General features: G+C 32.6%; 1 protein-coding gene across 1 annotated transcript; it reads right to left on the bottom strand.

The window, feature by feature from the left end:
• Nucleotides 1–1,988: 1,988 nt before the first annotated feature.
• REDIC1 (regulator of DNA class I crossover intermediates 1) lies at nucleotides 1,989–27,914 on the bottom strand. Its single transcript, XM_045507031.2, has 11 exons — nucleotides 27,794–27,914; nucleotides 23,769–23,901; nucleotides 23,081–23,129; nucleotides 21,994–22,182; nucleotides 19,775–19,890; nucleotides 15,012–15,535; nucleotides 14,702–14,771; nucleotides 13,620–13,680; nucleotides 12,069–12,144; nucleotides 6,372–6,454; nucleotides 1,989–3,641 (listed from the first exon to the last, which is right to left on the bottom strand). The coding sequence occupies exons 1-11, from the start codon at nucleotides 27,897–27,899 to the stop codon at nucleotides 3,180–3,182; spliced, it is 1,869 nt and encodes a 622-aa protein (XP_045362987.2). The 5' UTR covers nucleotides 27,900–27,914; the 3' UTR covers nucleotides 1,989–3,179.
• Between the last annotated feature and the right edge of the window lie 47 nt (nucleotides 27,915–27,961).

Genomic DNA, 27,961 nt, shown 5'->3' on the forward strand with positions numbered 1-27,961 from the left:
TTAATCCTTCCAAGGAACTCTGGAAGCACAGTGTTTCTCCAACTTCAGAATGTATAAACATCACCTAATTAAGCAGAGAATCCTGGGCCCCACTCCCAGAGATTTTGATACTGTAGTTTTAGGGCAAATTCTAAGAATTTGCATTTCTAACTAACTCTCCAGCAATGGTGATGTTCACGTTACAGATCAGTGGATCACACTCTGATTAAGCAGCAGTATAGAACACACTTCTGAGGAACTCATCCTGCCCAAAAGGCAAGGGAACTGGGATATTTGTTCACCATCTACCATTGGTCATTGTTTTACAAGACTACTTTCAGCAGTATTAATTTCCCAGTACTTCGTGCCCGTCTGCACACAGGCAGAACAGGTGTCTGCAGCCAGGAGAAATCCCTCAGGAAATGAGTCACAGGTGCTGGCAGTTGGAAATCAGGTTGGCATGTATTGATATAGAAAGTGCCAAGGAGATGTGAGCATAGTACTGAAAACATTTGCCACACTGCTATATATGTTGTGTCATGGGGAAAATAAACATTAACCAAGAAATTACACAAATAAATTACAATTATGATAAGTGCTATAAAAGTAAATTACATGAGGCTACACCTAAATATAGCCTCATATTATTTCAGATGTCATCTTTTCACACTCTGTTAAACACAAGCTCCAGATCAGTATTATATATAACAGCCATTATTGAAAGTATGCTATTTTCAATAATGGCTATTATATATAATATTGAAAGTAATTTATTTGAAGTCACTGTGATTTGCAGATTATATTACAGTTACATTGGCAGTTTATATTATTAAATGTGTGAAGAATCATTAAGTTTTCCATTTTGTTTCATTTGGATAAAACTTACCTAGGATTTACTTTGTTTTAAAAATCTTAAGTTGTAAACATGTAAGAAAGCTATGTTTACTTCAATTAATTTTTTTCATTAAATTATTTCAGCAAGAGAAAATCTAAAGTAATATTGTATTTTGAGAAGGACATTATAATCTATTCAATTATATAAGAAATGTCTTTTTTATTTTGTAAATCTGTACTCACTTTCCTATCCAAATACATTTTATCTCCTTAAAGGGTTAGCAACTGCAAAGTTAGGGAACAGTCCAAAAACATCAGGAGTTCTAAAAGCACCCTCAGATGTGATAATTTCCTAAAAGGACTCAGAACTCTCTGAAAGCTGTTATATTCACAGTTACAGTTTATTACAGGGAAAGGAGAGATTAAAACCTGTCGAAGTAAGAAACACATAGGACAGAGTGTAAGAAAGTATTAAATACGGAGAGTCCAGTCTTCGAGAAGTCATGGACAGTGTTAACTTTCCTGGTATCAATGTGTGACAACACACAGTACAGCCAACCAGGGAAGCTCACCTGAGCCTGGTGTTCAGTCTTTGCTGGTGCTCCATCACAGTGACATCACTGACTGCCTACATGGTTCATTTCCGTTTCTAGCCCCCTAGGAAGCTGAGCTGATACTGTTTGATTCAATGTCCCATACTCACACTGTTAACTATCTGGCTTGGCCCAACGTACCCAGGCAAACAAAGACACTTCTACCAGCCGTTACACTCCAAGAGCTCAGAGATACTGCCCAAAAGCCAAGGGTAAAAAGTCAAGACTTCTTTGGGGGCAAATTAAATTCTTTACTACACTGTACCTTACCCTGTTCTCATTGTGTGCAGTCACTGCACTAAAAAGCCCCTACATTCTTCTTCACCTAAGCTTAACTGCCACGTTATGATATTGATAAAAATAGAACTATATTTGGATTTTTTTAATGGATGTGCTTTTAGTACTGCTAGAGTTTGATCTGTATTTGGGAAAAACTCAATATTCACTCAATCATCTCAATCTGATTCTAATTCATCTCAATCTGATTCTAATATCACCAGTATTTTTCATATATAGGTCTTCATTACTACAGTATATCACATTTTGCAAAATAATGCTCAGGATAATCAATCCATGGTGGAATACCTTTTATTAACAACAGGATGAAAATCTGGCCTTTGAAAAACTATCACTGTACATCAGAAAATCATATTCCCCTTTCATGAGATCATTACTGTATTTTAAGAAAATGAGAAGTTCATTATGCTCTCTCTGAGGGAGCAAAAAGAACTTACTAAAACTAGCTAAAAACCTGAAGATTGCTGTTAAATATTAGCTGTTAGTGTTTCTAAATCGTTGTGTTTCAGATCACCTCTAGAACACAAACTATTGCGTGATATGTGTACATGCACAAATTCAGTATCAAATCATCCCTTTCTTTAAACGCACAGAAACTCCCTAACAATTTTATTTTTGTTTTAGTTAGATATCAGAATGCCCCCTGCTGGTCACTTGGTAATATATCCATATAGATGTTCATTTTCTAAAATGACTAGTCTGGACATTTAAAATCTTGACAACAAAAATAAATGTTATGTTCAAAACAAAGCCTATATTTTACTAGTGAGAAATTCTGATGTAGTATTTATGAAAATCTTAGCAATATTAAAATCAGTAAACAAGTAATTTTTCCAATGTTGAACAATTCTTTTACAAAAGCACTGAAACACCTTTTTTAACCTTGAAAAGAAAAACCATTCCTTTGAATTAATACAAGAACCAATAGAAAATGTTCTCCAAACAAATCAGAAAAAATATTTTATCTAAAAATCAATGCAGAATTTTAATGAGGGTATAATAACATTTAAGATAAGAAGCTAAGAAAATTCTTACAATGAGGTTATAAAATATACTTGCTATTATTTAGTATTATTTTCTGTCTTAAAATCCTGGAAGAGAACATTTTTGCTAAAAGATGCAACTACACTAAATTTTTAAATAACTGCAGTAAAGAAGGAAGCAATCAAACATACCTTAATCTACAAACAGCAACATGTCATAATATAATGAATAACCACCATAATAATGACAGATAGTAAGTCTACATATGTATTATTTTCTAAAAACTTTAAAATATACTAAAGCTATTAAAATATCTACATGAAACTAAATGCATAAATTAACAATATTAAAAATTTTAAAACAAACGTATCTTCCAAATACTTTCACCACCTGTTTAACTACAAAAATTTTCTTTCTTTATTATGCTAATGAAATCCTAAACATCAAGTCAAATGTTAAATCTCGGGCTGAGATTTTAGAATATTAGCTGTTTTAAAGGACTGTCTGCCCTCCAGTGGTATCGGCCTTAATATTTTCATTGCACCTTTCAACATTACAAAAAGAAGCCACATCACTTCTACATTTACATTTTGAAATTATATCACACTGTACAGCAGCATCTAATTTTCCTTCCATTACAGGCTCACTCTCTGTTTGTGCCCATGCATCACATCTTGCAAACTGTAGAATGTAGTTATTACTGGTTTTGTTATGCAATATGTGTGCTGAGTTATTACACTGAGGCTGTGGAAACTGATCTGTATTATTTTTCATTGAAAGCTGGTGAAAACTCTCACATTGTTTATGAAAATTGGCGTTGTTTTTAGTAATCCTATCACATGGAAGTTTTCCCATGCTTTCTAAATTAAAATTACTAGTTGTTTCTTTGGTTTTGATGGATCTCTTATTTGAATCTTCAGTTTGATGCAATATTTGATCTTCATCTTCAGATGGCTAAAAAAAATTAGTAATTGTGCTGTAAATGATGCTTAAATTTTAAAAAATCATTCAATCACTTCAAAGGAGACATTCTTAAAATTCACATTACAGAAAACCTCAAAATACAGAAGAGACTTTGGGAAGTGGCAAATCAACCTAGATTTTTGATCTTTTTTAAATCAAGGAGGTTATGGATTTTACAATAGCATGAACAATAATAATAATCCTTGTATTAAAAATGCAAAGGCACTGAAAAGAGAACTTTTGTTTTTTATTAGTGCCTTAATCATAGGCTACTTCCTCCTCCTACCTTTTCACACAGAGGAAACGATATACAACACACACTCTTCAACCACTTAAAAAGAATGGAGTAGAAGTAAAACTTTGAAAGAAGAAGAAACACATATAACTTGTTCTTATTAACTCATTAACCCATTAAGTAAAAAAAAAAATCTGTATTTTATCTTTCATGGGCTCAGTCTCAAAGAAGATTCAGGAAGAATATCAGCGAGCAGGAAGTTAAGTAGCAATTAATATCACAACTGTTATCTAAAAAGTAAAATTTTAAGAACTTTAAAAACATCCAGACTCCAATTTAGTAGCTTGAATTTTTCAAATGCATTAAAAATAGAACTTTTAATTACTGAACTAACCAAAATACTCTCTTAATGAAAATCTTATATAAAAGTATTGATTATTCAAGTTAAAATTAAAAAGCAAAGTTAACATAAAAAATCCTAAAATCAGGTATTGGTCTCAGCTGATTGGCACTAAAACAGAAAAAGTAAGCCCCAGAAATAACCCTGAAACTGGCTTGGCATACATTAGAGAAAACAGGATCAATACATTTACTTACTCAAGAAATAAATCATCATTTAGCATCTGCAACATGAGTGAAGCAGACATGGTTGCTGCCCTCATACAGCACACATTCTCATGGGTGGAAATGACATTAATCAAATAGCTACACACAAGCATATGGAATTACAACTTGAGAAAAACATTCTGAAGAGCAAGCATGAAGCACTTCTAGAGCATAACTGAGGGGCCTAATTTAGATCAAAGAGCCAAGTAGGGGCTTACAAAAAAATTTTTGACTATTTAAGCTGAGCCCTAAAGGATGAATAACAGAGGAAACAGGACACATAAATGCCCTGAAGCAGAAAAGAGACTAAGCTAGGAAACCGCAATGTCAGTGTGTGTGAAGTGTGAAAGAGGGTGAATATGAGAAGCTGGAGATGTAGCCGGAGGCCAGATCACAGATCACACATGGACTACAGTCACTGTAAGCAGTTCAGAGTCTACAGTGAAACAGGTACTCACTGAGTAGTTAAATATAGGAATAACATCATTCAATTTAAGTTTTCCAAAGATCATGATGGCTGCTAACTGGGGAAAAAGCAGGGCAAGAGTGAAGTAGGAGATCTCTTGGGCAACAACCACAATAGTTGAAGCACAAGATGAAGGTATCTTAGATTAACGTACTAACACCAGCAGTTGAGAGAAATAGATAAATACGCAATTTATTTTGGAGGCTGAATTGACTGGGTGAAGCGATGGAATGAATGAGGTTAAGGGAGGCAGAGGAGACAGAAAGAAATGACAAACTAAAGTTTCTGGCACGAGCAACCGAGTGGATAGAAAAGGTACCTACTAATATGGGAAGCATGAGAAAAACTGATCTGGGGAGAAGATCAGTGGTCTTCAGTTTGGGGTGTGAAAATAAAGATTTTTGTGAAATATCCAAGAAGATAATCCAAGAAATAGGACATCTAATTAAGGGTCTGGACTAAAATCATAAAGTTGAGAATTGCCGTCAACCAGGCAATAGCATGTAAAGTCACTGCAGTGTGTAACGTCATCTAGAGTTTGGAGTGTAGGTTAAGAGAAGAAAAGGGTCCTGGAGTAAACCCTAAACATTACAATATTTGTACGTAGGGAAGGGTGGGAGAGAAGTAGGCAAAGGAATAAAGAAGCATTCAGAGAGGTATGAAGGAAACTAAGATAGTGTGTATCACAAAGGCAAAGTGAAGAAAACGTTCCAAGAAAAGATAATGATCATTTCTACTAATATTATTAGAGATTCTTGTAAAGTAAAAACTGAAAAATGTCCGATGAATTTGGCACCATTAGAGGTCACTGGTGTCCTTCCTTAGCAAGAGCAGTTTGAACAGCAAGCCAGAGCCAAAAAGCAGATGAAATGAAAATGAAGTATGAATGGAGAATTCCATTTAAACACGTAATTTGTGAGAAACTCACTCAGAATAGAAAGTGTCATTCCAACTCTTCAGAATACGGTTCCCTCTGAGCATTAAATATGTCACTCCAAGTACTCAGATTATAATAACATTTTATAGTTTTTTTCATATAAGCCTTGAGACTTTCTTTTTGTACATATTCTGCGTTGTTTCAGGTTTTCAATTATTGTGAATAGATTCTTTTAAAAAGAAACACAACTTTATCACTCACGTACACACATTCATTTTGATGAGACTGGGTTTTATAAATAACACTGAACACATTCATCATCTTTGTAAATATGAATGAATGATGCACACTTACATTTTAATTTATATTCTTCTTGTATTTTTAGTATTTTCATACTTTTGTTTACATTTATTTTCACTATTCAATCTCTCAACTAGTTTTTTCCAGAATGAAAAGGTAAACTATGAAAAATACAAATCATTCCAAATTAGTAGAGCATATATTAATAAGTAAAAAAAAATAAAGAGCATAACTTACCATCTCTGAACTGGAACTGAAACAACTATCTGTTGGCCTTGGAGAGTACCCAGTAGACTGACTACTCTGTGAAGAATCGAGATCTGAAAATAAAGATTCAATTTGTGATAAATGGTATTTATTAATACATAGATAAGCAGAAGATACCTGCTAGTGAAGTAAGTTTAGCTGACACAGTGCGGAGCATTTAAAGTGTGCCAAAACTAGTTAGAACTTTGGATACTTGGCAGCTTGCATTTCTGACAGGTTGTTATGGGTTTATTCTACACACACAAGATGTGTATCTACAAGTAAAATAATGGCATAAAACCTAAAGGAAGAAAGGAGAAGGGAGAAAATTGAATTGATTTTTTTCTAACATATGAACCATTTTTTATAAACAAATAATTTAAAGTTTCAACCTGTAGAAAGGAGGAATAAGCCAAGTTTACTAAGTCTCAAATTACCAGACATTTGCTAATCTAGTAAATAAAGCTTCACCATATAATCAAAACTATATTAAGGGGGAGGGTAGAGCTTGTAGTAGAGTGCTTGCCTAGCATGCACGAGGTCCTGGGTTCAGTCCCCAGTACCTCCATTAAAAATAAACATATAAAAACCTAATTACCATCTCCCCACCAAAAAGAAATAAATTTAAAAAAAAACTGTATTAACCTATAATATAATTTCATAAATGTATAATTTTAAAGCCACTTATGAATTCAAGATAATATAAAAAAGATACTATATAATTTATTGACATATGATGCTGTGACAATTTTTTAAAACTGTATTTAAAAAATCAACTCAAAGCATGTAGTATGTTAGTCTTTCAGTATCTGTTTAATTTATTCTCTTACGATTGCAAGTAAAGTTTAAAAATGGGCCTGAGAAATAGGTCATGACTCCTTAGAACACACAAACACTACAGATCAACAGTAGAATCAATCACTCCCTTACCTGTTTGTGAAAAGGGATTTGCTATCAAAAAGAAGCAAAAGGTAATGGGATGTGGTCCAACAACACATAACAAACCACATGCCTTCCTACATGCAACAGACCATAAGCACTATGTATTCCTATCTCGGATCAGAACCAATGCTTTCTGTAACAGAATCTAACCAGCAGTCAGCCGAGACGTAGAGAGAACTTAGGTAAACTCAGTCACCCTTAGTTTATCCTTCCAAAAAGAATTTACACCCTCACAAAGCAGGTTCTCCTCAACAGCGGAAAGCAGAGTACAGAAAAGTGAACGGTAGGATTTTACTAACATGATCCCCCACAATAAGGTTCATTCAGTTCATAGGTACAGTAAACCCATAGTTATTGGTAGGGAAGATAAACATCTTTAAATGGATGTCTTCCTTCTAACAGTGTAAGAAACGATAAGCAGATTAAAATATAAATTCAACACTTATTAAGTGCCTTATGTAAGGCACGGTAACAGCTTTTAGGAATATATGACCATAATGCTCAAAATGTTCAGAATCTTAAGACGGAGAAAAAGACATACAATTAATTTCTGAAATAGTCACAAGATTTAGTGCAACAGTGGAGTCATGTAAGTTACCAAAGCAGCAGAGACCTAAGTGCGGTGAGCTCTAGGGAAAGAGACTGGTGAAGAGTGAGAAAGCGCAAGTATAAAGAATAGGCTTTGGAAGATGAGTAAACAACTTCAAAAAAGGGAAGATGAAAACCAGCATTTGGGACGGGGGAAAAGGAAGTGTACGGGCACACTTTAATATTAAAGGAAGTTTAGACCATCCACCAAGGCATCTAACTGGGGATGTATTGAAGAAGCGTGAAACTGTATGAAAGCACGTCAGTTAGGAGATTAACCCAATAATCAAGTTATGAAGTGATTAGGATATGTAATAAGGCAATGGGACTGGGGTGGAGAAGAGGTAATTCAAATTTCAAGAAAGCTTTCAAATAGCCTCAATTTTTACATATATGAACTTAAATTTTTTTTGTGAACCTGGTATAACATTAATACCAAAATATGAGGAAGACTGCACATGCACATACATACACACACACTTTACAGACCAATATCATAATATCAATGCAAAAATCTTACATCAATTTTAACATTTTTAAATTTAAAATTAAAATAGAATAGTAAATAGAATCATAATACGTCATGACTTGGCGGGATTTATAATAGGAATGCTGGGATGTTCCAAATCGCTAAATAAATTAGCAAAATTCACTATTTTAAAAGATCTATACCACAATGAGATATCACCTCACACCCATTAGGATGGCCACTCACTGAGAAAAAAAAAACAAAACAGAAAACAGTAAGTGTTGACACAGATGTGGAGAAATTGGAACCCTGGTGCACTACTAGCAGGAATGAAGAATGGTGTAACTGATATGGAAAAACAGTATCAATGTTCTTCAAAAATTTTAAAATAGAACTTCCGCATGATGCAGCAATCCCATTTCTAGGTTTATATCCAAAAGAAGTGAAAACAGAATCTTGAAGAGATATTTGTACACCCATGTTCACCGCAGTATTAATTACAATAGTCAAGAAATGAAAGCAACCTAAATGTCTCCTGACAAATGAATGGATGTAGAAAATGTGGGCTTACAGATAAAATGGAATATCAGTCAGCATTATAAAAGAAGGAAATCCTGTCATATGCTACAATATGGATGAAACTTGAGGACATTATGCTGAGTGAAATAAGTCAGTCACAAAAAGACAAATACTGTATGATTCCTCTTGTAAGAGAAATATTAAATTATTCAAACTCATAGAAATAGAATAGTGTTTGCCAGAGGCTGGGAAGAAGGGAAGGTATACTGTACCCTCGGAAATATTTTGAAGGGTGAATTTTACATTATGTGTTTTTGACCACAATAAAAAAAGACATATGAAGAGAAAGTAATAATCAAAGTAATAATCATTTTCACAGATGCTAAGAATCACTCTTCCTGAAATTACTGATTGCTTCAAAATCACCTCTTAAAAAAACTATCAATCAAATAATCAACACACATGCGCCTAAGTCCAAAATTCAGACTCTTCATGTAGAAACATGGGGTGTGCATTCACACTAAAGTAGGAACAAAAACGACAAAACTTACCTACAGCTAAATCTAACAAGAGACATGCAGAAGCTACTTGAGGAACACTTGAAAGTGGAAAGGCATTTTAAACAGCTATTTAAGATATAAAATTAGACTGAATTAATAAAAAGACATCCTTATTCCTAGAAAGGACTACTCAACATCAGTACGATGACAATTCACACTTAGTTAATATATACACTTAGTATTTTCCTAATAAAAAATAAAACATTTCCTTGGAGTTACACAAGTTGATTTTAAAGTTTATATGTAAAAAAGAAAAAAAGCCAGAAAAACTCTAAAAAGTGAAAAGGGAGGTGTCATTGTTTTAGAAATTAAACCTACTATAAACTAATCGTAGTAAAAAAAATGAGATATTAGCATATGAAGACTAGGAGAGATCAATGGAACAGTAAAGAAAGCCCCCAAACAGACTCAAGTATATATGGAAAACTGGTATATAAAAAAATTTCGCATGTAAAAAAGACCTACGGAAAAGATGCATTTTAAAAACTTCTATCGATGGTTACCTCACACCTTAAATCAGGATAAACTCCTAATAGATAAAACATATAAATGTAAAAATATAAAATAATACTGATACTAGAAGAAAATATAAGTGAATTCATTTGTAACCAAGGAGTGTAGAGTCTTTCTAATTAAATCCAAAGGTATAAAAGGAAAGATTGATAATAGCCATTAAACATTTTAAAAAGATGTCCAACTTCACTCACAGAAAAAGAAGTGCAAACCCAAACTTCAATGTTTATAAGAGTCACAAAAATTCCTAAATTGGACCACAGTTTGTTGGTGAGGCTGTGGAATAAAAAGCACACTTCTAGAGGGACCACCAAATGAAACAACGGGGAATTTGGCAATATCTATCAAAACCGAATTATGGCAATAACTATCAACAACCCCCACATGTATCTCTCCTTTGACTCAGCAATCTCACTTCTAGAAATTACCCTGAAAATGTACCTCTACAATTAAGACATGTGCACAAAGTTGTGCACTGCAGCACTGTTGTTAGAGTGAGGTACTAGAAATAACCCAAATATCCACCGCAGGGCACTGACTGAGTAAACTATAGTTCCCCCACACAATGGATTACTAAATGGTCATAGATAAAGGATGAGTAAATGTCCAGTACTTATATGAGAAAATACATAGAAAATCTGTTAAACAGATTAATCCATTTAATTCATCTGTAAAATATCCGGTATTAAATAAAATACCACACATTACATTAAGGGTGAGAAAGGCAGGGAATGAAGATACATATACAGGTGCATTTATATGTTTAGGGCTTTATTTTCAGGGAAAAAAAACCACTGGAATGATAAACAACAAACCAACAAAAATAGTTACTCATGTGAGGCAGAAGGAAGTAGGGCAGACAGGACAGGGATAGAAATCAAATTAATTCTTTACATGTTCGAAAGTTAAATTAAATGAAAAAGTCTACAAAGATTTCTAGCAGACTAGATAGAAGAATCGTTCTATCACAAAATATCTGCAAAGTGCCAGAAAGTGTTGTCCATTAAAAGACAGTATAGAATAAAAAGACCACTCAAATATGAAGTATTTACTACACACAAGTCTACAAGCAATTCAAATCTAGAATATATAAAAAACATATAGGACATAGATAGACAAAAGACACATTCCATAAGGAAAGACAAACTTCCTAAAAGGAACATGGGCAATAGACATTGAAGGCATGTTACAGACGAAACATGGATGGCCAATGAACCTAATCAATAGTAGGAAATATAAATTAAAATTACAGTGAGATATCACACTGCCAGCAATGATAAAAAGCTGACCCAGTGAAAGTGAGAATATGTAACAACTAAGACTCCTACTTATTGCTTGTGGAAGTTTAAACTGGCACTTCTACTTTGGAAAACAATTTTGCATGACTTAGAAGAGTGCATATCACATAAACGATACCCTAGAGGAAGTTTTTATGGATGTGTGCCAAGAGAAATGTCAAGAATTGCCAAAGTAGCATTGTTTATCATAGCAAAATATACAAAACAGTGTAAATAATCATTGCCAGGAGATGCATAAATAGATTATGCATCATTCACACAACAGAAGGCTGCATAGCAGGAAACAAATAATGAAATGTACCCGTGTTACAAGTATCAGAGTGGATGACCCTCAAAATATATTACTGGGTGAAAAGAAAAAAGGGAAGTTTCAGAAAAATATACAGTTTGCCTCAGTTTATAGAAAGCCCAAAACCAAGCAACTGGAAAAGCCTATGTGTGATATCACCAAAAAAAAAAAAAAAAATTGAAGATAATAGTTACCTCTAGCGGGCAGGATAAGAAATGCAATTAAGAAGACAATCAAAAGTACTGATTATGTATTATTTCTTAAGCTACAAACTAAGAACAAGAATATCTGTTTTCTTATTATTCATTAAGCTGTATATATACATGATATATACTCTTCATGTATATCATTTTATAGAAGATAAAATTAATTTTAAAAAGCCAATTGCATTACTAGCATATTCTAAGGTACCTATAAAACATATTTGCTGCAAAAATCTAAAAAATATCTTATAATTTAACTGATTTCCATTTAAATGTTAATTTTTGTAAAAAAATAAAATTCACTTACAGTTATACTGACAGTTTTTCTTAGCAGACATTGCTCTGCCTTTTAAAGAACACATTCCTCTTTCTTCCACCAAAATCTAGAAAAACAAAAGTTTAACAATTCTCAGTATATACAATGATATTCACATTTATATCTCCCTTTTAACCACACCAATTCATCATACTGCATTCTTCCTTCATAGTACTTTAATTCAACAAAGGTGATTTTAAAACGACAAAGAAAAATTTGCCTGTGATGAACAATAAAATGAAACAAAATTAAAGTTGGTTTTGAAAGAGTGAGCAAAAGAATAGTTATCTGCCAAGGGATGGATTACTGACAAAAAGAGAAAGGCTTCAGGTAACCCTAGTAAATGCAGTGGAAAAAAGACAAAGATATTAAAGCAAGCCACTTACTCTGTTATTCTTGTCCTAATTTCTTAAGATAGGTATCAGTTCATTTATTTTCAGGTTTTTTAAAATATTAAAATAAAAGCTCTGAGAGGTATACATTTTCTGAAGAATACACCATTGGTTTTGACTTTCATCAATTTCTATGTAATTCATAATATTTTAATTTTTCTCAATTTTTTTCTTTTCTTTTTAAAACTGACAGTGCTTCTTAATTTCCAAAAAGGGAGGTTAAGCATCTTCTGTTGTTGTTGATTTCTATTAAGTAAATTTTTATTAGAGAATGTGGCTATGAATCTCTCGTTAGATAAATCTCTTTTCACTAAAGGTTATTACGAGATACTGAAAATTGTTCCCTGTTCTATAAAGTAGAAACTTTGTTTTTAATCTACTGAGATTTTTCTTATTTAAGGAAGGCTTGTATCACTATGAACTTCCCTCTTAGGACTGCTTTTGCTGCATCCCATAGATTTTGTAAGGTTATGTTTTCATTGTCATTTGTCTCAAAGTATTTTCTGATTTCCATGCTGACCCACTGGGTTTTGAGTAGCATCCTCTTTTTAGTCCATGTTTGTTCTTTTCCTGGTTTTCTTTCTGTATTTGATTTCTAGTTTCATACTGTTGTGGTCAGAAAAGATTCTTGAAATAATTTCTACCCTCTTAATTTCATTGAAGCTTGTTTTGTGTCCTAGTACGTGGTCTATACTAGAGAATGTTCCATGTGCACTTGAAAAGAATATGTATTCTGGGGTTTTTGGATGAGTCATACATCCTTATTACGAGCAAGGGTTACAACTGAAATAACCAATGATTATAGACGTTTCAGCATTCTTAAATATATTACTATGTTTACCTGTAGCACTTTGAAACCTAAAGCAATTTCATCTTGAAAGAAATTTTATAGGACTTACAGAAAGAACTTGAATGTTATCTAGATTGGTCTGTCTGAAATAAAGTACATTACAGTTTCTGAAATATTGTTTATTTTATTTCTAGATCTAAGCTATAACATCCCCAGAGCAATTTATATATAAAAGAACAAGAGCCTAAAAAGAAAATTTTCAAAAAAGCTAACCTTAAATCAAAGTAAATTGCAAATACTAAAATATGACATGATAATACAAATGAGTTATTTGGAAACACAACATAAGATACACTTTACCTCACCACGTCCAAAGTCCTGTGATTGCTTAGAATGCAATTCTTCCAAAGAGATATAACCCCTAAGGGACATAAACAAGACAGTATTAGAATTTGCTTTATTCCCTCTAAAAATTATTATTCTAAATTATACTTCTCAAAGTTGGCTGCAGATCAGAATTATGAGGGAAGTTTCATAAAAGATATTCATAATCTCCATTTTATGGAGCCTTTTCATTATAGGTAGGTCAATCTTGGTATTTTACATGTTATTGATGTGATGAGAATGTTCTAAACCACTTTCATGAATCACATTTTAAAATTCAAGGTTTAACATCTGTTCTTCACTCATAAGTCTCTGAATATTTGGAGGCTAGACAATAAAGTAAATTTAATTTGTTGATTTCATTAAATAACTTGTGAAACAATTTTTTAATTCATTGTGCCAATCTCATAAAAATGGCATCTAGTTATTCTTTTTAATAATAGATATTTTAAATATTTCCATAAGAAAGTTCTTCCAAAATAAAAATCTATGCTAGTTCAGTATTTTCAGTTACCAAGATTTGACCAGATCACAATTACCAGGAAAGTTAGGCATAATTTGAAGCTGCAAGTTTTCTTTAATTACCTATAATTTCACTTCCATAAATTGTTTATGCCATTAACATTTGAATTCTGTTACTCCCTTGTTCTGATTCTATACTAACCAAGCAACCTTCCCATGGAGAGCTGCCGAAAGATAGAAAATAGGCTTATCATGCCAGTAAGCATTCCTATACATGTGACCCTTCTATTTCTTATGGTAAATTAATAAATTGGCATTCTAGTAGGGAAATAAGTTTCCTGAACACATAAATCAGTTTTCCCAAATCTAATTAACACTAAGTCAAATAAAAATATATTTCTGCACTGATAAATATGACCAAACTCTCAACTAGCACCATATTACCAAGGTTCTGACAACTGATAAGCCTTTATCAGACCAGTCAGCTGAGCCTCAGACAGCAATATGCCTACCTCACTTTGCATTAGTTCAAACCTTCAAGATACATTATATCCTAGACCCTGATTTGCATTCCCCAGATTTACCTAAAAACTTACATATGGCTTGCTGAATATTTCTGTATCTTTTTCTGTGGTGTCTTCTCTTGGTAATCACTTTCAAATTTTCCTTTAAAAATAAAAGTATGCGTTACATTAAAACTTTAGTAGACTATTTGTTTTTTAATTTGAAGCTTATTAGCATGACACATAGAGAGGGATATCACTGGTCCACAATGTCATATAATAGAATGTCATTTTATTTTTAAGTTCATATTCCTCCAAACACACACACACACACACACACAAACACACAAAGTGAAAACAAAAAACCCAATAGATGATTACATTTTCTATACATAACACCAACCTTTTTTATCAGAGCTGGATGGGTAATAATCCTTCTCAAAAGACGTACTAAAATTATGTCTTTCACTATTGTTGTACTCTTTCTGACAGTTCTTGTTTGGTTGACACTTTTCTGGATAACGTTCTTTATTAAAAGCAGAATTAGTAAAAGTCAAATCTGGATCTGTAAAAATACTTCTAACGTATCGATCTGTGAAATGGTTTTTATCAGAACTAACGACTGCACAAATATCTCCCATGTTGTCATAACCACACCCATCAAAGGTTTTCTTTATCTTCTGCTGATCGATGTCTAACAAATTAATTATATTTTCACTAATAAAAGAGGCAGAATTCTCTGATTGAAGGCTGGAGAGTGGCTGGTTTACATCTTCATCTGAAGCCTCTTCTCGGTTTTCTCCCCAAATATGCTGCAATGATTTTTTTTCAGTAATGAAGTCTGACTGTCTTCTCTCATCCATGCTTCCACAATCTTTACCTATAACTATAGTAGGTCTCCCAGTAAGGACATCTCTATTTCCTGGACTTTGGGGTAAATAAAAACATATTTAGCAAGAAAAACATAGAACATTCTCGTGTAGAAACACCTACAGTTAAATTTTTAGAGAACATGTTGAGTACTACTAACATTTACCTAGACTATGTTTTCGTTTTTTTAATTTAAATAAATATTGCTTTGGGTGGAAATTTGTCAAATATACTCTTCCAATGCCTTAGTGAATATAAAAATAATCTGCACTTAGTTTAGTATTTCAACATGGAAAACTAGTATGTGGTTCAACTTATGTTATACAAACAAAACAAAATATGACTAATATATAGTATGTCTCCTGTAATAATATCTAGAGAATAACCTGGATAACCACTGTACAGAAATGTTGCTCCATTTAGCCTGAGAAAGATATTTTGAGGACTGCAGAGAGAAATATTATCCCCAATGTTAAAGCATCAAATAAAATAGTTATGAGAACATTATAATGGATATTCCCTAACCTATCAAGGAACTCAACCTAACAAAACAACTGAAGTGCCCAAGGAAGAGCAATATAGATACAAATTCATACATAAATAATAAATCCAAGAGATAAAGTGAATTAGATGAAAAGGTTAAACGAGTTAGCTTGCAAGTTCCCTTCTAGTGGAGAAATTATAATTCTAAGTTATGTCCGACTTGTATAAAAGAATAAAAGTTATCATAGAAAATAATTAGAAATCAAGATATTCTGAATTTTGCTGCCACTGACTAGCTATAAATTTACTTGGAATTAAGTTTTTTTTTTTTGTTTTTTTTTTTTTTTTTTTTTGGTCAGAGATTGGAGGTACCAAAGAAATTTAGAAAAGAAACACAGAAGACTCTGATTTCCAATTTTATTTTTAAGATATTTATTAAATATTTAATTAGCAGGAATACCTACTACTCTGTTCTAGGCACTGTGCCATGTGTTGGGGACAGAGAGACAAAACATTTCAGTTTGATATTAAAGAGAAAGAGATGTTTTGTCCATGAATCTCACAGATCATGATTCTTCACTTATCAATATGGGTCTTATTGGTGTCTGGGGGCAGAATAATGCTATTCTGTTATATCAAAAGACATAACCTATATAGTATGCAATAATATATACCATTAACATCAGAGAAATTTCTATTACTCTAAATAAGAAAATAAATGTAAGAGCACACCATAAGTTAGAAAGCATACTTACAAATGTTAAGTCATTATTTTTAAAACATATTTTAAGCATTCAGATTTAGGAGAATCACTAACTGAAAGATCTAGGTAATAAAGACGTGCATAGTGCACATTCATTGCTCACAAGAAATAGTTTAGAAGAGGCAAGAAAAATTAGAAATTGATAAGCACTATCCTACAGCCAAGTGTTACTACAGAAAATAGAAGAAATTGTTTTGCTTAAGAAAAATGAGGTATCTGACATTTGAGTTGGGGACTAAATGTTTAGAAGGATTGCTGCTTGTAAAAACGGAAGAGAGAAATGATGCTTAAAATTTTTAAATCTTAAGACAAATCAATCCAACTTCTTTAACAATCTATTTTTTCTTATAGGTAAATACAAAATTCATTAAAATTATGGTATTTAATATAAGCCTACTGTATCATAAGGAGACATACAGCTTATATTCTACTGAAGAAAGATAACAAATAGATAAGATAACTAACCATTAATAAGTACAATGGATAAAAGAAGTAAACAAATAAAAAAGATGGTTATAGATGCTAGAAGATCACATGATGGAATAACATGTTGGAGATCCTATTTCAGATAGTATGGTCAGGAAAGTTCCTAATAAGGAAGTGATAAATAAACTAAAGATACAGAATGGTTAGACGTGTGAAGAAAGGAGCAAGCATACACCAGGAGAATGGAATAATAAGCACAAATGCAAGACTTGCAGCATGTTTGAGAAATAAAAAAAGGAGGAATAAAACTATACTAGAATCAGTAAAAGAAAACTTACGGACCTAAGACTTGAAAGGTACAAAGAGGTCAAAATCATGCAGAGTTTTATTTCTAAAAAGAGCAGTAAGAAACATTTAAAGATTCTAAATACAAAAGTAAAATTGGGGCAATCTATTCAAGAAAGAGTTTAGAGTAATGATGATGAAGATGTTCAGAGGAGTACAAATACACAGAGGAAAATTTTTAACAAAGAATTAGCAAATATAACGAATGCCCAAACAGAGTTGAAGAATATAATTACTGAAAAGAATAACAGGCTAGAAGGAACCAAGAATAGACTAAATGAGGCAGAAGAACAGATCAGTGAGCTAAAAGTCAGATTAATGGAAATCACTACTGTAGAACAGAAAAAAGAATGAAAAAAAAAATAAGGATAGTTTAAGAGAACTCTGGGACAACATGAAGCGCACTAATATTCATGTTATAGGGGTCCGAGAAAGAGAAGAGAGAAAGGACCTGAGAAAATATTCAAAGAGATAACAGCCAAAAAATTCCCTAACTTGGGAAAGGAAATAGTCACCCAAGTCCAGGAAGTACAGAGAGTTCCAAACAGGATTAACCCAAAGAGGAACACATTGAGGCATGTAGTAATCAAATTGACAAAAATTAAGGATAAGGAGAAAATATTAAAATCAGCAAGACAGAAGCAACAAATCACATACAAAGGAACTCCCATAAGATTATCAGCTGATTTTTCAAGAGAAACTCTACAGGCCAGAAAGGAGTGGCATGATATATTTAAACTGATGAAAGGGAAATGCTTACAACCAAGAATACTCTATTCAGCAAGGCTCTCATTCAGATTTGATGGAGAAATCAAAAGCTTCACAGATAAACAAAAGCTAAAAGAATTCAGAACCACCAAACCAGCTTTACAACAAATGTTAAAGGAACTTCTCTAGTCATCAAACCATAAGAGAAGAGAACAAAAAGAAGAGAGAGATTTACATTGCTGATGAGAATGTAAAATAATACAAAGCACTCTGGGAAACAGTTTGCCACCTTCTTAAAAAGTTAAACACACAGTACCATATGACCCATCCATTCCACTTGTAGATATTTACACAGAAGAAATGATAGCATATGTCCAAACAAAAATCTCATAGCAGCAATGTTCATAGCAGCTTTACCTGAAATAGCCAAAACTGGGAGGAAAAACCAAATGTCCATCAACAGATGAATAAGTTATGCTACGTCCATACAATGCAATACTACTTAGTAATAAAAAGGAACAGACTTAAACACACAATAAACAACATAGATGAATCTCAAAATAATTATGCTGAGTGAAAAAAAGCTAGACCAGAAAAGGGAGAAACTTACTATATATTATGCAACTTACAGACTAATCGCTAATGACAGAAAGCAGATCAGCAGTTGCTTTGTAATGGGGGTAAGGGATGTGAAATGACCAGAAGGGATTACTAAGGTGCCCAAAAATTGCTGGAGATGACAAATATGTTCATTTTTGTTCATATATGTCAAAATGTATCAAAATGCACATTTTAGATAAGTTCAGTTCAGTGTATGTTGATTATACATTAATAAAGTTGTAAAAAAAAAAAAAAAAAAAGATCTCAGGGCAAAGAGGAAACAAGAACTGTTTTGTGGCTGTTACAATTCTCCAGGTAAGAGGCAGTGGTTGCTTACAGTGGGATGGAACCCGTAGAGATGAAAACATGAGTAGAAAATTTTTAAGTTTATTAGATATAGAAATGACAATACTTTGTTGGTGAAATGGATATTGGGAATTAGAGAAAAGGAAAGAATCAAGCAAAACTTCTATTTTGGCTTAAGCAACTGGTGCCATGAGGAAGACTGGAATAGGATTACAGAGTCAAGGTTTCTCACCACAGTTATCAAGAGTAATTCAAACTGGTTTGACAAGTTTAAAGGATTTTTAAAACAAAGAGCTAGGATTCATACACAGACATCTAGAAAATAAAAATAGGGCACTGATCAACTATAATAAATATGAATAAGAAATTAATATGTTTATGACACAGTAAGAGAAACTAGTAACTCATGGAGATTATAAAACAGATGCAAAACACCTTGGCCCAAAATATTTTTTAAATAAACAGAAGGTAAATGTGTACATTAGAAAATAATTACTTAAAAATTCTTATATACTAAATTTTATTTCTAGTGTTTTTTTTTCCTAGAAGTAATAATTAGGTCTGTTTACATTTCTAACTAAGATAATTGTGTCCATTAAAATCAAATTAATAATTCAAAAAAAGAATGCTACAGGTTCTTTATTACTGTCAACATTTTTACTTACCTATTTAATCTTTCAAATAATGTTCCAAATTGTGCAGTTTCATATGATGAGCTGAGAGCATCTTGACTTTCATTTAGTTTAGAAACCAAGGAATTAGAATAATTAACATTACTCAGCTGAAGAAAAGAAAGGAAGAACATGCCAAAATGTAAATGTACATAAATACAATTTAAATTTACCATTAAATAACATTTAAGTGACCATCTATATTCAAAAAATGTATTTTTTAGTGTAATAAGTAATTGTGTCCTTATTGAAAACAAAATAAATACTGTTCTAACAATGAAAGCAATATTAGTATTTGAATGATTATTAAAGTAACAGGCTTGATACTATGGTCAGCTAACCATTTTCTCCAATGTTAAAAAAAAAAAAAAAAGATTTAAAAAGCACCCAGGTCACCAAAATCTTAGGTAAATAAAAGTTAAATTTCTCTGACAGAAAATACATAATCTCTCCCAAGAAAACAACTGTACTTATCTCAGATTTTCCACTTACTGAATAATTCTAGACTGCTACTTTAATCTTTCTGAATATCAGTATCATTGAGAGCAAAATAAGGAAAATGTTGGAAGACTATTGTGAAATGCAGATGAGATAATGCATTTGTTAATGTGCAAAGTACCATAGAAATATATTATATTGGCTCAATAATAATCTATTCAGCAATAATAATTTATATCTATAATATATATTATTTATAAGCCATGAAACAGAAAAGAGAATTCCAAAGATGATCAATGACAGAAATAGAAGAAAAAAAAAAGAAGGGGAGACAAAAAGAGATGCTGAAAGTTAAAAAAAAAAGGTCTAAAGTGAGAAAGAGCTGAAAAAGTCTGATAATACATGTCACATCTCAACCTCAGAGAAAGGGCGGCAGATATGCAGAGACAAAGTCATCCCCTGAAGTGAGAAACAAAGTCAAAAGAGAAGGGAATCTTATAGATTGGCTCACATACAACTTCTCTAGGGACCAGTGAACCCCAGGCCACTTTTTCTTCTAACTTGTTTTTTTCAACTCATTTTGTTTGTATCTTATCATTTCATTTTAATTCTTCTCTCTTTCTTGAAATCCCTCCAGATAAACTACTAAATACTTCCCTGATACTCCACATGTGATAACATAACTTGGACTGGGACTTTAGCCTCTCTTTGCTCTCTCCTGCTATGTGAACTATAACATTATTTATCCCTCTGGAGATTATAACTAACCTGCAGTCTATAAGTAGGGGATTATTTAAGCAGAGATTACAGAGAGTTTCATTCTCTATCCTATGAACTATTTAACAGAACAAAGATGAGTTATAAGCTGATCTAGGATGCAAGTTTTAGTCTTTGTAAAATACAAACTGAATGGGTAATTTAATGTTTTTCATTGCATCCTTCAAAAATTAAGTCCTAAAATTAATAAAGCTAGCACATATCATTGGAATATAATACTTCATTTTCTCTTTTCTGAAAAACAGAAAATACACTTTAATAAAATTGAATCATGTTATATATTACATATAACTATAATATACCATAATTGATAACTATATAAATTTATAATTATAACTTAATTTATAAATAATAAATACATAAACATGTAAGACTGCTGCATGTTAAAAATGAGAGAAATTCAAAACTAAATATTTGTTACTAAGACACAGTGTTTATATAACCATCTTCCTCACTACTATTATACATTAGCATGACTTTAATAATTTTATTTTTTAAACTCTATATAAATTTCATAAAAGATCACTATTTGCTATGTTCCATGGAAGATATATTTCAGAATTTTAAAATTTAGATGTTTTTTACATTTGTAACTTTAGAGCATACAATGATCATTAAGATTAATGTATGCCTATTCACAGGATCCTTTCCATGTCATTACTATTGGGCTACTGTGACATCACAAATTAGTCATTCACTGTGATTATAATCATCGATCACTACTTAATACACTGAACTATTTTCAATTTCACTATCAATTTTATAAAAAAGATGATTTTTTAAAGATTTTTAAAGAACACTCCAGTTTTTGGATTCATAATCTTCTACAGCACATAGAATTAAGTTTTTGACTTAGGAAGAAATATTACACAACTTATCTCCTACTTTGGTTATATCTATAGCAATTCACAGCTAATATTTTTTAAATCTATAAAAAGAGAAGAAGATCACATCATAGAAATATAATGGTATCAAAATGCTTCATGGTTCAGAGGTACCTGTTCATTCTGCTTTCTTTTATATGCAACTTTCTGAGAACTAGGTGCTATTCTGGGAATGAAATTTTGTTTTATGATATTTTTATTAGAAGATGATTCTGCTGAAAAAGATGGTGGAGTGAAACTGCAGTTTTCTGTTCTGTTGAACTGAGGTTCAGACATTCTATTTGAGTCCATGACTTGTGATGACTATAGGAAATAAGATGCAATCATTTGATTTGCCAAAATGTATAAACTACAGAATAGAAAAGCCAAAATAGCAGTGAAAAAGGTCATGGATTGCCAAAAATGTCCCAAGGAAAGGCAAGCCAATCAATAATTGGCAGGACTTACTAAGACAGGAGGTTACCAACTAACTTAAGAACTCCTTTCCATCTGCCTTTATTACCCTTGGCCCCTTCCCCCCTCAAGCACCATTCTCCTACATGCCACATCCTAAAGACAGGAAACTTGACATTTATTAACCCACAATTCAGGTGAAAAGACCTCTCAGAGATTTTAGTATCACTGTTGTTACCTTTCCAAGTTAACTTCGGCAAATCAGAGGAGAGAAAGGACAATTCATAACATGGCATTAGACCTAAACATTTCAAGCTTTAATCACAATTAATGCACTTCCTAACTGATTAAAATTTTATTTGCTAAAAAAAAATCATTTGCAATACTTTGAAATAAAATAATCTTGGAATCAATGTGAATATTGAATACCACAATTTGATATAAAATAAATTAATCCAGTCATTGTGTTTGAAGAGATGAATTGCTCAATGATCACATAAAACCCAAAGTAGAAATCCTCAAATGATTTATCCTGTGCACCTTGTCAGTAACAAGCAGAATCAAATGTTATGCACACATAGGCCTAGTCTACATTACCAGAACTCCAAAATGTTTCTCATAAGTGATCAGTTAAAATATTCTTAAGGTAAAGGTTCCTTACATTAAAAACTTTTAAAAGAGTAATTTCAAAGACTACAAAATAATTTTAAAGGATAACTAGTTTTCCCCAATATTTGAAAAATTTATATCACCTGGTGGCATGTCACAATTGTTAAAATAATCAATAAAATTAAAAAAAAAACCTCACCTGAGCTGGGCCAAGTTCTTCCTTGCTGTCTAGTCTTTGATAGTATTTACTAATAAAAGTAAAATGTTAAGGTTAAAAATATAGCTGGCAATAAAACAGGCCATCTTTTTATATCTATTTAAAATTTATACTATTCTACACAAATATACTAAACTATATGGAACTCTAAGTAAATCATTCCAGAGTCATAACATTACTGAGTTTTCTAAAAATTATCTTATTAGAAGAGAGACCCAAGGGGTTGGGGGGTGGGAAGAGATAGACTGGGATTTCAAAATTGTAGAATAGATAAACAAGATTATACTGTATAGCACAGGGAAATATATACAAGATCTTATGGTAGCTCACCGAGAAAGGAATGTGACAATGAATATATATATGTTCATGTATAATTGAAAAATTGTGCTCTACACTGGAATTTGACAACATTGTAAAATGATTATAAATCAATAAAAATGTTAAAAAAAAAGAGACATTTTTATGATAAGGAAAGTCAAACTACGTACAAAAAACAGTATGGACATTTAGTCATTTGATAAAGGTCTTAAGACTTTAGTAACACTGTAACATTCAAACAAACAAAAACTGTAGCTAGAAGGCTAAGTCCTTTGTATATTTTCCAATAAATAAGGGTCAATAATGACCTATTTAAACACTTAATAATATACACAACTTAGCTAAAACCTACTTGTTTTCTATATCATCAATGCAGAGGTTAGATGGTACACAGTGAGGCGACATTGGAAGTTCCAAATCATGTTTTCTTAGGGGCATCTTTATGTCTCTATTCATATTTACATGCACTGGTTTTCTCGCAGTTTCTGTAATGACAAAAATTACAAATACAATTTATAAAAAAATATAAGAATGAATAATAAGGTCTTTTAAAAGCATTGTTTCATATGCTATGTTCATTAGATAAATATACATTTTAGAAAGTCACTAAGAAGACCTATATTCTACATATGTTAGAAGAGGTTATTATGATACAGCTACCACAGATAATTCGACTCATCTCTTTTTCTTCGTCATCTTACATACTCCTCCTGAAAGGGGCTCTACTAATTCAGTTCTACTTTCTTCTTCCTCCAAGACTTCCCTGGCCCCCAGACTACATCAGATGCTGAGTTATACACGCCCACAGCACTTATGTAAGTTCTTTATTCTAGCACTTACCATAGTTTATTGTGCTTGACCAACTCTCTTTCCCTCACTAAATTTTTTAACTTTATAGAAGCAGCATCCTTGTCTCCCTTTATAGGATAAGTCACTATTTCGTTCAGTACTTTTTTGAGAAATACTTTTTATATATGCACCAACTGCATATAGTTCTAGTGGAGACCTTCTATATTCTTATTAAAATTTGCCTTTCTGGAAAAAATAATTGGTGTAGGAGGAGCCATCTGACTCAAGATGAATCAATAACTGTATATCATCCCTCTGGTTATAAGTAATTGTTCCACTGCTGAGACCTGGCAACAGTAGGCCAAGGCAACATCCTTCAAATTTAAAAATTCAGAACCAGATAAACAACTCTCAATACTTCTCTGCTGGTCAAACTAGGTGAGATGAGCAATATTAGTTTTTTAAGGTTAACATTTTAGGCCTTAACAATGAAGAAAGTCTGAGAGAATGAAGCTAGTGTCTGAAGTGAGAAAGAATCTTGGTTGTAGTCAAGTCCCTGACTCAAGCTGTTTCTGAGGCCCAGCTGCGCCACTGCCCTTCCCTTTAGTTAAATGCCTTGGTCCACTCAAGGCTGCTGTAACAGAATACCATAGACTGGGTTGATAATAAACAACAGAAATTTATTCCTCAGTCTAGAGTCTGGACAGTCCAAGATCAAGTGCTGGCAGATTTGGTGCCTGGTAAGGACATCCTTCCTGTTACACAGAGAGGTGTCTTCTCCCTGTGTCCTCAGGTGGTAGGAGTCAGAGAGCTCTCTGGGGTCTTTTTTAAAAGGGTACCATTCCATTCACGAGGGCTTCCACACTAATGACCTACTCACCTCCTAAAGGCCCTAGCTCCTGATACCGTCACATTAAGGGTGACAATTTCAACATATAAATTTGGGGTGGGAGGACACAAAAATTCAGTTTATAACATTAAGTATGTATTTTAAAATGCCTGTCATTTGCAGCCATGAGTCCTGACTAATAAAGTCTTCCTTTTGTAGGAGAGTAAAAATGTCTCTATTCTCTACCTTTCTAAACTCTCAGCTGGGACTCCTGGAACAAAAGACAGACTAACAAGAGAAGAGTATACAAATTTATTCAACATAAGTTTTACGTGGAAAACTTTATAAAGAAATAAAGACCCAAAGTAGTGGTTAAACCTAAGCAATTTTATACTAAGTTTGATGAAGTGTAGAAAGTCATACAAAAAAAAAAGGATGAGCAAAGTGTAGTACACTGAGGGCAACAGCAGACCTGTCCATTTAGATCCCTCTCAGTGTCCCTCTGACTTGAAGATAAAGATGCTCCTTTCCTCCAGGAATAGGGCACCTCTCACATGAGACTCCTTCCTGCACATGCTGCTTCTCAATTTTGTTCGCTTAAAATATTCAAAATGCCAAGGTGCTATACTTTGGGGAAGCATGTCTTGACCCTGTCACTTTCCGTTCTATTTCCAGCATCCAACTCAATACTTATGGTAAGTATTTAATAAATATATGTTGAATATATGAGTGAAAAGAAAGTGAGGGAGAAAGAAAATACATAAAGGTAATTTCATCACTGGCAGCACATGCAAAAAAATGAAAGTGGAGTCCTATCTTACACCATACACAAAAATCAACTCAAAATGGATTAAAGACAATTATAAAACCCGAAGCCATAAAACTCCTAGAAGAAAACATAAAGGGTAAGCTCCTTGACATACATCTTGACAATGATTTTTGGGTTTGACACAAAAAGCAAAGGCAACAAAAGCAAAAGTAAACAAATGGAGCTACATTAAACTAAAAAGCTTCTGCACAGCAAAAGAAAACATTAATGAAATACAAAGGCAACCTATGGAATGGGAGAAAATATTTGCAAATCATATGTAGAGAACTCATATAACTCATTAGCAAAAAACAGACAATCAAACTTAAAAAGGGAGGAGGACCTGAATAGACATTTTTACAAAGAAGACACACAAATGGCCAGTAGATACACAAAAAAGTGCTCAACACCACTAATCACCAGAGAAATGGAAATCAAAACCACAATACTTTCTCACACCTGTCAGAATGACTATTATCAAAAAGACATGAGATAAGTGTTGACAAGACTGTGGAGAAAAGGGAACCCTTGGGCACTGTGATGGGAATGTAAATTGCTGTAGCAACTATGGAGAACAGTATGGAGGTTCCTCAAATAATTGAGGGCAAAACTGCGACATGATTCAGCAATCCCACTTCTATGTATGTATCCAAATGAAATGACGTGGAAGAGCTATCTGTACTCCCATGCCCACAGCAATATTATTCACAGTAGCCAAGATATAGAAGCAACCTAAGTGTGTCAATAGGTGAATGGATAAAGATGTGGTGTAGATAGATAGATAGACAGACAGACAGATAGATAAAATGAAATATCCTTCATCCATGAGAAAGAAGGAAATCCTGCCATTTGTGACAACATGGATGGACCTCGAAGACAGTATGCTAAGTGAAATAAGCCAGACAGAGAAAGACAAATACTGTATGGTATCATTTACATGTGAAATCTTAAAAAAAAATAAAAGTCAAACTCATAGAAACACAGAGTAGAAAAGTGGTCACCAGGGGCTGGAGAGTAGGGGGAAAAGGGAGAGGTTGGTAAAAGGGCACAAACTTTCAGCTGTAAGATATAATTAAAGTCTAAGGATCTAATGTAAAATGTGATGACTATAGTTGATAACACTATTATTTAAGTGAAGAAAATAAAAGGTAAATACATCAAACAGATGTATAACAAAACTTTTATTCCTAAAGTCCATGAGTAATGTATTTTTCACTAAAGTAATTAGTAACTAAATTTACTTGTGTAAATTGCCATCTGTGGAGGGAGAAACAAAAATGGAAGAGAAAGGAAAAGAGGGGATACTAACACTATAATCAATTTCTATCCATCATTTATGAACCATCATTTTTTTAAGCTTTCACTTTAGCATTTGTTTAAAAGTTAAATATCAGACACAAGTTCCCTTGAGAGAGAAAAAAATATACTCTGATAAAACTTTTTATTTACTTAAAGAATCAAAATGCAGGCTAAAATGAACTTTATTTTGAAGCAGTCGACTACCATAGTTAACAACTCAGGAGTGCCTAAGAAATAATTCAAGGTGTAACACAGACTAATCACTGAGGCAAAAATCTTTTCAGCTCTTCCTTTCAAACAAAGTCTCTAAACAGTCTAAGAGAGTAAAGGTATTTATTTCCAGCTCTTTAGCTAAACTTTGGTTACTTTCTGCCAAGACAGAATAATGTATTAACTGAAACAGCTGCATTATAATAAGTCTAACCATATCTTGTAAAATTAACTTTATATAACACTTACACAACCTAAAAATAAATGTATTAAGCAACAAAAGATGTTAAGAAAAATTAACAAAGCTTCTTACTAAGAGGGCAACCAAGTTTTAAAATTAGTTCACTTTCCACACTGAGTTCTAAAATTACACTTATTAAAAAATGAAATCTTACAGTCATACCAGAATCAAAACAAAATGGTATTAGAAAAACTTACTTACCAGATGTTTTCTTCTGGCAGGATATTTGATTTACCATGTATAGGTTAAGGAGGTCTAAACTGACAGCAGAATTTCTGACAGGGGATAAAACTCCCAGTAATTTCATTTTTGATTTTAACCTTTTCTTTTCAAAATATTCCTAAAGTAATTACAAATAGAAAGTTATTG

Source organism: Camelus bactrianus, chromosome 12 (assembly GCF_048773025.1).
Source record: "Camelus bactrianus isolate YW-2024 breed Bactrian camel chromosome 12, ASM4877302v1, whole genome shotgun sequence".
In the NCBI taxonomy this organism is placed as follows: domain Eukaryota; kingdom Metazoa; phylum Chordata; class Mammalia; order Artiodactyla; family Camelidae; genus Camelus; species Camelus bactrianus.